General features: G+C 37.8%; 1 protein-coding gene across 1 annotated transcript in view; it reads right to left on the minus strand.

Moving 5' to 3' along the window:
- Positions 1 to 16072, minus strand: part of npffr2a (neuropeptide FF receptor 2a) — a gene marked incomplete at both ends in the record, with an annotated part of 50315 nt that overhangs the window by 15929 nt on the left and 18314 nt on the right. The window contains one exon of the mRNA XM_081365106.1: positions 9201 to 9300. Coding sequence (XP_081221232.1) covers positions 9201 to 9300 — 100 coding nt within the window. The remainder of the gene's footprint in view (positions 1 to 9200; positions 9301 to 16072) is intronic.

Genomic DNA, 16072 nt, shown 5'->3' on the forward strand with positions numbered 1-16072 from the left:
GTTAATTTAACACTCTAATTCACCGTCTGGCAGTATTAAGCAGGAACAGATGCACTACAGCGATGACACACACACACACACACACACACACACACACACACACACACACACGCACACAATCCAGCATTGATAGTTTTCATTTCACTGCTTCCCCCAAAGGCCCCATGTCGTGATGATATAACAATGACATCAGGTGGGTATGGAAACCCAGATGTCCAATCTAAAGGAACAGAACCAATCTGAGAACAACAGTCTGGACACAGTCTGGACCTTCCAGTGGACTAACGCCCGTTTGAAAGTGACACACTTCCTGCTGCCAGTTGGTGGCGCTATAACTTTGACTCATAATAGTTGCATCCATCTGATCGGCCTCTTACCATGCACACACTGCGGAAGTTTCATCAAGATCAGTCAATGTATGCAGAAGTTATACCACTTCGTGTTTTTCTTGTGCAAAAGTGATGATACCAGTCTTTCTGCATGGTTTTACTGAGTACAGAGACTTAATTAGATACACGCAGAATTGGTTTCATTCAAACGGTCCACGTTTTTATACAGTACCAGTCAAAAGTTTGGAAACATTACTATTTTTAATGTTTTTGAAAGAAGTCTCTTATGCTCATCAAGCCTGCAGTTAAAAAAAAACAACTACAACAAAAAAAAAAAAAAAACAGTAATATTATGAAATATTATTACAATTTAAAATAATGGTTCTCTTTTTTAATATATTTTAAAATGTAATTTATTTTTGTGATGCAAAGCTGAATTTTCATCAGCAAGTACTCCAGTCTTTGGTGTCTTATGATCCTTCAGAAATCATTCTAATATGATGATTTGATACTCAGTTATTATCAATGATGGAAACAGCTGTGCTGTTTAATATACTTTTTTGGAATACTTTTTTCAGGATTCATTGATGAGTAAAACGTTAACAGCATTTATTCATAAAAACAGCATTTATTCAAAATAAAAACATTTCTAACAATATAAATCGTTATCATCACCTTTTATCAATTTAACGCATCCTTGTTGAATTAAAGTACTAATTTCTTAAAAAAAAAATAGTTATTGTTCCCAAACTTTTGAACGGTAGTGTATATTGTTACAAAAGATTTCTATTCTAAATAAATTCAGTTCTTTTTAACTTTTTATTCATCAAATAATCCTGAAAAAAGTATCTCAGGTTATAAAAAAAATATTAAGCAGCACAACTGTTTCCAACATTGATCATAAATCATCATATTAGAATGATTTCTGAAGGATCATAAGACACCAACGACTGGAGTACTTGCTGATGAAAATTCAGCTTTGCATCACAAAAATAAATTAGGCCTACATTTTAAAATATATTAAAAAAGAGAACCACTATTTTAAATTGTAATAATATTTCAGAATATTACTGTTTTTTTTTAACTGCAGGCTTGATGAGCATAAGAGACTTCTTTCAAAAACATAATGTTTCCAAACTTTTGACTGGTACTGTATATATATAAATATAGCAGCAATGACGGGCACAGGCTGCGATGTCAAGATTGCAATGCTGGAATGTGTGTGTGTGTTTGTGTGTGTGTGTGTGTGTATGTGTGTGTGTGTGTGTGTGTGTGTGTGTGTGTGTGTGTGTGTGTGGCGCGGGCGCGATAGTCACATCCATGTGATCGGCCTCTTACAACAAACAAACTGCTGAAGTTTCATCAAGTATGTTTCTAGCATGCTTAGTACACAATAATTATGTGGTTAGTATTGCATTACCGTGTTAACCATGTCAGTTTCTGTTGCCAGTAGGTGAGGCTATGTCTATATCTGAATTTTGCTATGTAGATGTGTTCAGTGCAGGACTTCTATCAAACATGTGAAGTTTGGGGCAGATTGGACTTAGGCTTTGTACTTCAATCACGTTCCAATATTGATGGAACAAATCATCCTCTTCACACGCGCAAAAATGTGCTTGGAAACATCACAGTGGAGCGGTGCTTACTGTGAATGTACGAATTGTACTACTGACTATTTAAACAGAGCAGTGTAATTTTTATATGTTAGGTTGACTTTTTATTTTTATATTTTATTAAGGCTATAATGAACAGGCTGTGAACTTCAGCATACATTAACTGATCTAGATGAAACTTCAGCAGCGTGTTTGTTGTAAGAGGCCGATCACATGGACGTGACTATTGTGAGTCAAAGTTATAGCACCACTACTAGGGCTGTCACTTTTGTGAAAAAATCCTGTTCGATTTTTGAGACGTAAGTGTTCATTGAATCGATTGTCAAATCAATTTTCCATGTCTAAAGACGTTTCCATTTTAAACGCAAAATATGGGCAAATCCACGGACAACTAACAGGCATTAGGACGAATGTAAAGAGGGCGCACATGTCAGCAAATATTCCTGATGATTTACTGGCGTGAAGTTTCATGCACAATGACAAACAGGAGTGCAACATTCTCGAAAAACAATAAGCAGAGTGGACTGCCATAATATAAATATGTGTGTGTATATATATATATATATATATATATATATATATATATATATATATATATATATATATATATATATATATATATATATATATATATATATATATTAGAGGTGGGCATAGATTAATTTTTTTAATCTAGATTAATCTAGATTAATTTTGAAATTAATCTAGATTAATCTAGATTAAAATGGCTCATTTGAATTCTGCCGAAGGCATTCAGAATATGTGTGCTACCCAAATAATGACTATAAAAGTAAGTCTTTGAGAACGGGTTTCTCAAGCCAGGTGGCGCATTAGACCAGGGGCTCATCTCCTGTTTCCAAAATGCATCACAAACTGCTTGAGAAAGCTGTTCTACTCATAGACTGTAAAAAGTTACTACTGTACTGTTACCGTCCGTAGGCAACATTAGGTAGGCCTATGTTATTATCAACTACTATAGGCTATCAATTAGGGATGGGCGATATGGCCTAAAATCCATATTGTGATATACATTGCAGCCTCTTGCGATAACGATATTATAATAAAACCATTTCAGAACAGGTTACACAGACCCTGCTAAACAACTGCTAAATGTTTTTTTTTTTTTTTTTTTTTTTTAAGGGTGCATGTAGTTTTGAGAACATATATTGTGCAAAACTGTAAGTATACAACATCATTTTGCAGATAAATAAAATTTAAGTACACTAGCTGCAGAGACTTAAGTAGGTCTAATGTTTATTATGGCTTGGAGCTTATGAAACCCCAAATTTAAAATTAGAATATTCTAACTGATGTCTTTTCAGTTAAAAAGAAACACAACAACGATTCTTTAAATCGGGCGCAGACAGAGATTATGTTCTACACCACTCAGATATATTGGGAATAATACGCGCGCGCTGGTATTCAGTGATATGTTTCGTTTTGAATTTGAGGTGGTAGAACGGATTAGTCGTGTGTTAACTTACCGAACTGTTACACCACACAGTCTACGTCGGACGGCTTAAATCCGAACCAAGTCCAAATAATGGATGTTGCACGATCTTTTACACAAGCTTTAACTTTCAGCCGTGCTTACTTAAGATGACGACGAATATGATGCGTTGCAGCCGTGTCTTCCTCGCGGCCGCGGGTAGATTGCGTCATCATAGCTTGTGTAGCTTGAGCCAGCTCCCAACCCAACTTGGAGAATAGATTAACGGCGATATTTTTTTTATCGCGCGATAAGAGTCCGATAACGGCCCACCACTAATATATATATATATATATATATATATATATATATATATATATATATACATGTAAATATATATACACTCACCTAAAGGAACACCATACTAATACTGTGTTTGACCCCCTTTCGCCTTCAGAACTGCCTTAATTCTACGTGCCATTGATTCAACAAGGTGCTGAAAGCATTCTTTAGAAATGTTGGCCCATATTGATAGGATAGCATCTTGCAGTTGATGGAGATTTGTGGGATGCACATCCAGGGCACAAAGCTCCCGTTCCACCACATCCCAAAGATGCTCTATTGGGTTGAGATCTGGTGACTGTGGGGGCCATTTTAGTACAGTGAACTCATTGTCATGTTCAAGAAACCAATTTGAAATGATTCGAGCTTTGTGACATGGTGCATTATCCTGCTGGAAGTAGTCATCAGAGGATGGGTACATGCTGGTCATAAAGGGATGGACATGGTCAGAAACAATGCTCAGGTAGGCCGTGGCATTTAAACGATGCCCGATTGGCACTAAGGGGCCTAAAGTGTGCCAAGAAAACATGCCCCACACCATTACACCACCACCAGCAGCCTGCACAGTGGTAACAAGGCATGATGGATCCATGTTCTCATTCTGTTTACGCCAAATTCTGACTCTACCATCTGAATGTCTCCACAGAAATCGAGACTCATCAGACCAGGCAACATTTTTCCAGTCTTCAACTGTCCAATTTTGGTGAGCTCGTGCAAATTGTAGCCTCTTTTTCCTATTTGTAGTGGAGATGAGTGGTACCCGGTGGGGTCTTCTGCTGTTGTAGCCCATCCGCCTCAAGGTTGTGTGTGTTGTGGCTTCACAAATGCTTTGCTGCATACCTCGGTTGTAACGAGTGGTTATTTCAGTCAAAGTTGCTCTTCTATCAGCTTGAATCAGTCGGCCCATTCTCCTCTGACCTCTAGCATCAACAAGGCATTTTCGCCCACAGGACTGCCGCATACTGGATGTTTTTCCCTTTTCACACCATTCTTTGTAAACCCTAGAAATGGTTGTGCGTGAAAATCCCAGTAACTGAGCAGATTGTGAAATACTCTGACTGGCCCGTCTGGCACCAACAATCATGCCACGCTCAAAATTGCTTAAATCACCTTTCTTTCCCATTCTGACATTCAGTTTGGAGTTCAGGAGATTGTCTTGACCAGGACCACACCCCTAAATGCATTGAAGCAACTGCCATGTGATTGGTTGATTAGATAATTGCATTAATGAGAAATTGAACAGGTGTTCCTAATAATCCTTTAGGTGAGTGTATATATATATATATATATATATATATATATATATATATATATATATATATATATATATATATATATATACTGTATATGGGTAGTTGACAAATGGCCAAGAAAAAGTACTTTTTTTGGAAAACTTAACTTTTTAAGAAAAAATACATATATTTATGGAGTATGAAAACTGCAGTTTCAGAAAATAGTAGTGGTCACTCATTTTGTCAATGACTTCATTTTTTTTTTCACGTTTTCACTCAACAGTACTGTAAATGTGCCCTATGGTGTGACATTTAAAAAGTACTAAGAAATTATATTAAATAACATAAAAAAATACTTGAGACAGAATTGTTCACATTATTAAAACATTATTTTCTTAAAATGATATTTATTTTACATGAAAGTACTAATTAGAATCATTTTCACCATGAATAGATGAACTTAATAAACTTTTCCCTACGAATGTCAATGAAACTTTTTCGCCAACCTTACAAAACTGTTTGAAATTGTACCTATCTAAGAGGAGATATTATTGTTACTCCCCTAATGCCAAACTTGACTCTTTTTTTAAAAGATATTTTAAAATCAGAATATTTTTCTGTTGTTTTATGTTTGTCATTCCATAGGATAAAACGTCACACCAAAGGACAAAGATAGTCATTGCATAAAAAGAGTCAGAATATATAGAGTTTATTGTAACAATTATAAAGGAGGACATTTGTTTTTTTGTTGAAACTTTATCTATTTGTTTTAATAGCTTCTTAAGGAGGTCTTGCCCTATTGTGTGACATCTGTGTCCTATGGTGTGACAGGCCAAAGTGTCACACCAAAGGACATTTCCTGTGACATTTCCTGTCACACCAAAGGACATTTGAACTTTTGTGGCAGTTAATAACCATGCTAATACTAGCTGAACTGTCATTAGCAATTGGCATGATACATTTGCATAATATTACATAGTCCTGCTGTTAAAAATACAAATTTGAATTAAAAAATGACATTTAGGGGTGTCACATCAAAAGACAAAAAAACAGTGGTCTGAAAACATAGTTAAATATTTGAACAATTCTGAGAAAAATACTTGCCATGTGCACTGCTCATGGGCTTCATAGGGGTCTTCAGTCACATGACCTTGAATGGGGTCTTTCAACTAAATGTAGTTGTCCATGATATTGCCCAACTTAATATCAGGTTATTGCATAACACCAAAGGACATTTTTTTCTGTGACAAACTTTATGAAATTACTACACTTTTAGAAATGTATGTATAGGAAAAGTGATGGCCACTTAGTGAAATAGACACTTGCACAATTATGCCAGGAGTGTTCATTAAGATTTTTAAACATTCTTTTCTTTATTTATTTAAGTTAATATTTATGAAATAATTTTGTCTACCATCACACCATAGGACGATTTTGAGATTTGGCTCAAAGTTGTAAACAAATTAAAAATAACTTGGGTATTAAAACAACAAATTCATGTAAAACAAGAAAATGTTTAACCATTTACAGTATTCTAAATGATGAAAATGTGAAATAAATTATTTTATTAATTATTTTAACACGTTGCTGTGAGATGCGTGATGGTTCTGCTGTGATCTTTGTTTAACTATTTTCGCTGCTGAAACAACAAAAACAGTCAATATTGCACCGGCTTGGGCCAGTCATCCCTGCTCGCAGCTATATACTAAACCCATTTTATTTTTTTTATTTTTTTTCAATTTAAGAATTATGTTTAAGTTTAAAAACTGCCAGATGCGTGGGCAAGGGCCCTACATCTCTGCAGAAATTGAAAATCACGTGACAGGCTGGTGGTCAGAGAATTACATGGTACTAGAAGGCTGCACAATGGATGATAGGAAGTGGAGAAACAAAGTTCTGTATGACCCGCAGGACTTTTTATATGAAGATTTAAATGCTAAAGAAAAAGCATAAGAATTGGCTGTTTTTGTCAAAATATATATATAAAATATATAATATTAATAATATTTAATAATTAAATATTATTCAATTTAATTATTCACAGGCCTCATTCATGAAACAAGCTGAATTTCTGTGTAAATCACTCATGTAAAACAAAATCTTTCTTAAATTATCTCAGTGAATTGAATTCAACAGATTAAATAAAAACGAGGACTGGAGGAGCCAGACAGAGCCATAGGGGTGGAGAGATGGAGTGCAGCGGACGGCTCGCAATGTCAGACCAAGGTGGAGCCAGAGGATCCAGGGAGCCCGGTGGAGCCATAAGTCCAATGGTCCAAGGTGGAGCCGACGGAGAGAGAGAGGAGGCAAGGTGGAGGAGTCTGGACGATGGGCCGAGGTGGAGTGACGAGATCAATGGCTGGAGGCAGAGCCAGGGGATACCTTCGTCCAGGAGGAGCTGGATGCTGGAAGGCCCAAGGTGGATCCATGTCACAGGGGGGAGGCAGAGGAGGAGGAGACGAGGGACTGCCTGAAGTTTGAAGAGGAGGTAGGAGAGGGAGGCTGGGTGGGAACTCTGGAGACTTTGAGCAGGATGGAACCAGCCGGGAGGCAAGAAATTCTGAGCTGGGTGGAATTATCGTAGATGCAGGAGAACTAGACGGGACCAGCAGGGACAGGATCGGGATAGTCCGTAAGGCTCGCCAGATGGAGAAATCCATGAAAGTGGCCCTCAATGCTTTGCTGCTTTTGCTCGAGGCAAAACAGTTGGATTGCCGGTAAGTCCATCTTTATGGGTTCTTTCTTCTGTCACAGGTGTGGGTTGCGAATATAAATCACACAACACAGGAGTAGATCAAATAAACAGTATTTAATCCAATAATCCAACAGATAACAGGTCATAGAAACTAAGGAGATAACACAACCACTTAACATCGATGAGAACGGACAAAGAACTGAACAAAATTGGGAGAATATATACACAAACTAAGGGGCTGTTTACACAACACTGTTTTTAACTAAAAACGTCACACCTTTTTGGCATTTCGGCCGTTCGTTTATATGGCAACGGCAAAGTTTTGAAAACGGGTTTCAAAGAGCAAGTTTTTGAAAACAGTCTCCGTGTAAACAACAAAAACATGAATCTCTGATGACGATGACGTCATGGTCCTGACTGAAATCAAGCATTACGTTAGTTCAGGCAGGCCATGTCAGCCAAGCTCGCATCAGCTGATAGCCAGCTGTTCCTGACGTGTACCAATCCAGCATCGACATCTATCACAGCGGCACATATAAATTCCCATTCCTTCAGCATTTCCTCCATAGCATCGCTGCTCGCATTTAAACTCCCTCCTCCAACCCCAACTCCACCGAACCTTTAATCATTCTGACTATTTATTTTTTTCCGTACAGTTCAATACATTGCAAGCTTTTCTATCAAGTTTTTATTTTTATTTTTACAACTCATGTAATTGTTCTGTATCCCACGGGGGTTTGACTTGCTGCTCTCCCCACTCTGTCAAGGCATAGCTGCATGCGAGTTTTGCCCAGAACAGAACCATACCGCCAAACACTAACTATGCTATAATTGTAATAAATGTAATAAATGTATATGCTTGGCGAAGTGGTCCTGACTGAAACAGGGTTTTTAGTCGTTTTCTTGGATCCGTGTGAATTGGGAGCTTTTTGACAAAGGTGTCATCTGTATGCGAAAAACTCAAAGTAAAAACTTATCCGTTTTAAGCATATCGTTGTTGTATAAACGTGCCCTAAATGAGGAAGCTAAACACGCAAAGTTGAACAGAATAATTAACTAACGAGTTACCAAGGAAACAAACTACTGTACAAACTCAGGCAGGCTTAAACCCCGGAACTAAACAGAACACACACGTTACACCAAGGGGGCAGCAGGATAACTTTAAGTATTTACATGAATACATTGTTATTAATAATATATCCAAAGAATTTAACACTAATCTTAAAAAAAAGTAAAAAAGAAAACAAGAAAACAAGATAAAATCACAAAACACAAAAGTACACATAGTTATTTTTTTTTTATACATCAATACTCACGATTTGTTAATAAAAAAAGTTTGAAAACAAGCAGCTTTGTCATGATTACAGCAGAAACGCCAGAAATATCCCAGCCTTTATATATATTGTGTTGGATAATGAGGGGCCTTCGAGTCACAAAGGTTAAGAAACCACTTAAATATTTTAAATAATCAAGCTCAAATGCTATTTGAATATTTGATCTTTTGAGAGTGCATCATTAATGCCTTAGCTGAGGGACAATGTGATATTACCATGACATTACCTGTCAACCGCTATGGCAACCAAGGTGAAAACTGATGCTGAGACTGAAATGCCCTGGACCATACCGCTCATTTTGCAGACCATGCTCCCAAATGGCCAACCTGTGGAGAAGAGTGAGATCACATACTAAGAGATAATCCTGGCTAAATTATACAGGCATATACACATTAATTGGATAACATTAATGTCTGTTAAAATTATTGTAAATGGTGTCCAATAATGTATGCACTTTCATAGCGTTTACAATGATGCAGTTCATCATGTTGAGTGTCATTTGGCATGCATCTATTTGGGACACATAGAGTCACCCAAGCAGCTGGGGTACTAAATTTCATGTACAGTGGATGGTATTTTGCAGATTGACAAAATGCCACTTTATGTTGGAAAAAAATCAGAAATACAGATATTAGAAATCCATTTTTGACTGAGCTAATAATTAACATTTGTGTGGAAACTATGACAGATTGAAAACCTTATAAACAAAAATCAAATTCATGGTTAACGATACTGATAATCATTTCAATTAATTTAGCAAGTTTTGACTTTAAAATTAGGCTAATTTTTGACTGGGGTTTAAACAACGCACTGATGTGGGCCAGAACAGCAAGATGCCTTCAGATTTGCCTCAGTATTCACCTTATTCCGCCCCGCCCACTTTTAATACTTTGCGCTTCCGCATTTTGTCATCCGACTTCCGTTAAACTGACACGGCACATCCGGTAGCTATTTCAGTCGTTAGAAGATTGTTTATAGTTAGCCAAAACTTTATCAAAATGACAAATAACGTTAATACCGTAAATGTTTTAAATTGGGAGCACGGAGAAAACTTCGTACTACTATCAGTTCGTCACACATTGTCTCATCCATCGTCATTGTTAACGTGGCCAGAGGTAACGTTAACCTATGGGAATATTTAACTACGTCCTGTCAGAAGGAGCTGACGGAGCAGCAATAAAAAAATATTTGTAAATAATAAGGAATTAGAATATTTAGGGTTAAGGATCGGAGATTAGGTAATTGGTTAAATGAACGATTAAATAAGTTGTATAAAATCAGTTGTAAGAAGTGTTTGATGTTTTCAGGAAGCTAGAGACACCTTCTACTGACCTTCATGTAGATACATTTCACCATTTAAATTTCATAAGTAATAAACCAAGATGGTATTCATTTGCAAACTTGACGTGACTTATTCCTTCTAACTAGAAGACTTAATTCATTTAAGTTTTAAGGGGAATCTACAGAGCTCACATTATATTGTTTTATAATAAATAACTGACAGGTAACATCTGGTCACATTGTAAAGGTTTATAAAAAAAACTTCATAACAGGTAACATCTGGTCACATTGTAAAGGTTTATTAAAAAAACTTCATAACAGGTAACATCTGGGCACATTGTAAATGTTTATAAAAATAACTATATTCACAACAGGTAACATATGTTTTACAAGATTCACAAGGAGGACAAGTTTCACCTTCCTTTCATAGAGGAGATCAGTAATGGTGAAGCCTCTGTCTGCCATTATTTCATTGCCTGGACGAAGTTATTAAGTTATTGAAGAAAAATGCGATATGCGATAACTCATTAAACAATGCTATATTCGATATGCGATACGATAATGCTTAAAGTATATAAAATTAACTTAAATTAGATTTAAAATTATGTAACCTACATATGTGTTTCACATTTTTTTTGTAACAAGAAAACATCCCTTCAACTTGTGAAAGTGAACATCAGTGTTTTACTGTATATAAGATGTGTTATTTTAACATCAGTGTAAACCACGGGGTTCAGGTTATCCTACATTAGGTCTATTTAACAACAGAAACTGAATAATCAAATGTAAAAGTAAAACACTGCATAGTTTTTCACTGTATGAATTATATAAACTGATTAAAGCTTATTAAAGCAAAAAAAAATTATGCATATTGCAATATATACATTTGCGATATTTTGATATATTGTGCTCTACATGTTGTGTTTGGAAACTGCTCTCTGAAACACTTCTCCTCCATGATGTCACGCAAACACGAAATCACCTTGCTTACAATGGACTGAAAAACACCAAACCTTTCAGCAAGATCACCCTGCAATTAAAGGGTTAGTTCACCCAAAAATGAAAATTCTGTCAGTAATTACTCACCCTCATGTTGTTCCAACCCCGTAAGACCTTCGTTCATCTTCGGAACACAAATTGAGAAAAAAAAAATGGAGGAGTGAGACAGCTCTGTTTAATCAAAAATATCTTAATTTGTGTTTCGAAGATGAACGAAGGTCTTACGGGGTTGGAACAACATGAGGGTGAGTAATTACTGACATAATTTTCATTTTTGGGTGAACTAACCCTTTAAGACGCAGCTTCATCAGAGTCATCAGGAGCAAGTGGAATGCATCAATGTCGACCCTGTGTAGAGCTGACAAAGGTGGTCGTTTCTCAGCAGAGTTATGTACTATGGCACTGGCTCAACGCATTGTGTTCCAATTTCAGATGTAGTAGGCTTCAGGATGAGTTGAGATTTTGAAGTGTAGTTGGATCAGAGACGGATGGATCCTCCCATTGTGTTTCTGCATCACAGGTCTGGGGCATGTGGCTGTGATCATCCTCACAGTTGTCCACTGCAACACTGACTCTCATCGATGATCTAAGGAAATAATAGAACAATAAAAATTTTTACATTAGTACTTAAAATAGATCATGAGAATTAATTAATTTATGATGGCACTCATACTTAGAACAGTGTGAAAAAGAGAGATGCATTAAAAAAGAGACAGTATACACACAATCTCCTAACTCGCCGTAGGTCAAAATCAATATCTGAGTGAGAGATGTAGCTAGCTGGCCTCCTTACAGGAATAATGTGAGCTATTGTAAGACTGTAATGTACCATAATATAGTGTACTATCGTGAATATTCATTCATTCTTTATTTCAGACCCTTAGGTCCATATAACAAAGTAAACGAAATATAAGAAATATGACATATAGGTGGCCAATGGTAATCATGCAAGATTCGTTGTATTTTGTGAACAGCTCGTTACTAATCTTAAATGTATTCATAGAACGGACTTCATGTAACGTTAGGCTAACAAGCACATAGATAGGTAAGTTAGGTAACAACAGTTAGGTAGCTTACCTGAATCTGACAACCTGTTCAGCACCCGGCGGGACTTCTTTACCAGAACATCGTAGCCGAGCCTTTACTCGGTGTAAGGGTGTTCGTTCGTCAGTCTGCTCCCGTCCATAAAGTGGTACGAACACACATAACACACATGGTACGAACACAAAGCGCTTGGGTGAGCACTTCAAGTTTAGCGCCTTCCGCCATTGCCTTAGGTGCTCCACGTGTAAATCGTAAAGCACACCACAACACTCCGATCGCTTTAGCTACATTGTGTTCGTAACACCGTTGGTTAAATCGTTCTATCATCTTAATCCAATTGTTATGTCAGCCCCTAACTGAGCATATAATACTTAACATATTTTACCGTTACAACTATAGAATTATGCTAGAAACTAGCGTAGGTCCTTTCAGCCGGAAGTTGAAGTCCCGCTCAGCCGGAAGTAAGATGACAAAATGAGCGTAATGGCGCTGCCCTTGTTGTCATGGAAAATAAGGTGAATACAGCATGTGGGTCAGTTGCTGCAATCACACTTACCATCTGGTGGGATTTGATGTATTTTGTGTATGATTGGAGGAGGTGAATTGGCTTAGGGAAAGGCTTAACTATATTTCACTGTGGGGGTGGGGAGTGTGTGTGTGTAGGAGACAGAATTAATTTGTGTTTTATAGTGACCGTTCACACAGGATATGTTCTTGCATCAGTCTGAAATACAAAGTTCTGTCATGAAACTCTAGATAGCGCAAGCTAATAGGTCCTTAAAGGTCCCATTGCATGAAAATTTCACTTTATGAGGTTTTTTAACATTAATATGAGTTTCTCTAGCCTGCCTATGGTCCCCCAGAGGCTAGTCATTTTGATGGGTGTAATCCAAGCCCTGGGTATCTTTGCGAAAATGAAAGCTCAGACGGGCGAATCTACTGTAGAAATATTCCCTTTATGTCGTCATAAGGAGAAAGGTTACCTCCCCTTTCTCTTCTTTGCCCGCAAAAAGAATTTGGCCCACCCATGAGAATATGACAATATACACGAGCACGACGTACTTCCTGTTGACGAATGCGCATGCGTCGCGTCTGAACGCGCTGTTGTCTTTGGAGCTCCATCGATTGATTTATAATTCTTGATTTTCTCTTTAAACTCACTTACAACAAACATTTTCTACTTTTCCTCACCTCATAGTTACAACGCGGACTGTTGAGCAGACGCGTCTCAAGCCTATTAGTGATCTAACATCGGATACTCTTATAGGTTACTCCTGTGGATCACGGCTGAACGCGACTTCTCCACACTCACTTACAAACAAAAATTTTTTCGCCTATCGTGCATCTACTCTACACCCGTACCACTAAAAAGACGGATTATATCCAAGACTTCAGTCATAAATTAGTATTAATATTGATAGCATCACTGGTAGCGTCCTTGCTAACTTACTGTCCATCTGTTAAAATGGCGTATATATCAGATGTAAGTAGTCTACCTTTTGGTGCAGGTGAGGACACATTTGAGCTGCACGCACTGCAGTCTGAGCTAGAAGCTGTTGAGAAACAGATCCACGACCTTTTAGTGAGACAAGCCGAGCTGAGGGACCGGCGTTTAGCTCTTGAAACATCTCGCGCCGATGCACACAAATCAGTGATTACCGTTACTAACCCGCTGACTCTGACCTCGTCTACTCCGTGCGTTTCTCTGCATTGGTTCCGAGCGCCCAGGCCACGATCAGCCATGGTTTCGTTCACTCCGGCTCCGACACGCCACCACGAACCCTGGATGGTTCCGCAGCGGAAGACGCGGGCCAGGATCAGAGCAAGAATCTCTCCGCCCTTCCCGGTTTTCGAGATCTCCACCCAGAACCGCTTCTCCCCTCTTCGCGAAACGGAACGCGATGCTGTGATCATCACCGATTCCATCGTCCGGCACGTCCACGCTACGTTCGGTAAAAGTAAGGTGCGTACTCACTGCTTTCCTGGTGCTCGTGTTTTCGATATCGCTGCGCGGGTACCCGAGATCTTGAACGATAAGGAGCGTGTCGGAGCCGTCGTGTTGCACGCGGGAGTGAACGATATCAGGCTGCGGCAGACGGAGGTTCTGAAGAAAGACTTTTGGAGCCTGATCGAGACGGTACGCAGCACATCGCCTAAAAAAACGATCATTGTGTCTGGACCGCTTCCCACGTACCGACAAGGGCATGAAAAGTTCAGTAGATTATTCGTGCTAAATGAATGGTTAATGTCATGGTGTAATGAGCAGAAACTGCTCTTTGTAAATAATTGGAATCTGTTTTGGGAGCGTCCTAGGCTCTTCCGCGCTGATGGCTTACACCCAAGTAGAATCGGAGCAGATCTTCTGTCTGATTACATCTCCAAGTCGTTAAATACCGTTTGACTAGTAACCAAAAGTTCAAATTACAGTCTCTGCTGCACCAACTTAATTGATATAAATACTAGTGTATAACATTGCATAGAAACTGTGTCTATTCCTCGTTTAGTGAGATCAAATAAATCTACTGCAGGATCTAGGAAAAATCTAATTGTTATTGAAACAGAAAATCTCGCTATTAGTGAACAAAAACAATTTCTTAAGCTAGGTCTTCTAAACATTAGATCACTCACACCTAAGGCAGTTATTGTAAATGAAATAGTCACAGACAATAGCATCGATGTACTTTGCCTTACTGAAACCTGGCTTAAACCAAATGATCATTTCGGTCTTAATGAGTCTACTCCTTCTGGATACTAATATAAGCATGAGCCCCGTCTGATTGGTGGTGTTGCAACAATCTATAGAGATATTCTTAATGTTACCCAGAAAACAGGTGACAAGTTTAATTCGTTTGAAGTACTTGTACTAAATGTTACGCTCTCAGATGTAAGAAAAAAATCCCAATTATCTTTAGCTTTGGTTACCTTATATAGACCGCCAGGGCCTTACGCTGATTTCCTAAAAGAGTTTGCAGATTTTCTCTCAGATCTATTGGTCAACGTCGATAAAGCATTAATTGTTGGAGATTTTGACATACACGTAGATAATTCAAATGATGCGTTAGAGACTGCGTTTACAGATTTATTAAACTCCTTTGGGGTCAAGCAAAACATCACTGGTCCCACTCATCGTAAAGAGAGAAACCCGTAATTTAGAGCGTAAATGGAAACAAACTGATTTAGAGGTCTTTAGAATCGCGTGGAAAGACAGTATGTCACGTTATAAAAAGACCCTAAAAGCGGCCAGGGCTGAGCATCTCTGCAAACTAATAGAAAATAACCAAAACAATCCAAGGTTTTTATTTAACACCGTGGCTAGACTAACAAATAAACAAGCGTCACCAGAACAAAATATCCCGTTACAGTTTAGTGGTAATGATTTCATGAACTTCTTCACTGAGAAAATAGAAAGCATCAGAACCACAATTGTAAACGTTCAATCTTCAATCGCGCCTTATAATTCAGCCTCAATTATCACCTCGCAAGAACAATTACAGTGCTTTACAACTATAGAACAAAAAGAGCTAAATAAACTTATCACTTCCTCTAAAACAACAACATGTTTATTAGATCCTATACCAACTAAATTACTGAAAGAAGTGTTACCTATAGTGGAAGAGCCTCTCTTCAATATTATTAACTCATCTTAACCTTTAGGTTATGTTCCAAAACATTTAAATTGGCAGTTATAAAACCACTCATTAACAAACCACAATTAGATCATAATAACCTAGCAAATTATAGACCAATTTCAAATCTTCCATTTATGTCTAAAAT

The sequence above is a fragment of the Scardinius erythrophthalmus genome, assembly GCF_964197995.2.
Source record: "Scardinius erythrophthalmus genome assembly, chromosome: 5".
NCBI classification, from domain to species: Eukaryota; Metazoa; Chordata; class Actinopteri; order Cypriniformes; family Leuciscidae; genus Scardinius; species Scardinius erythrophthalmus.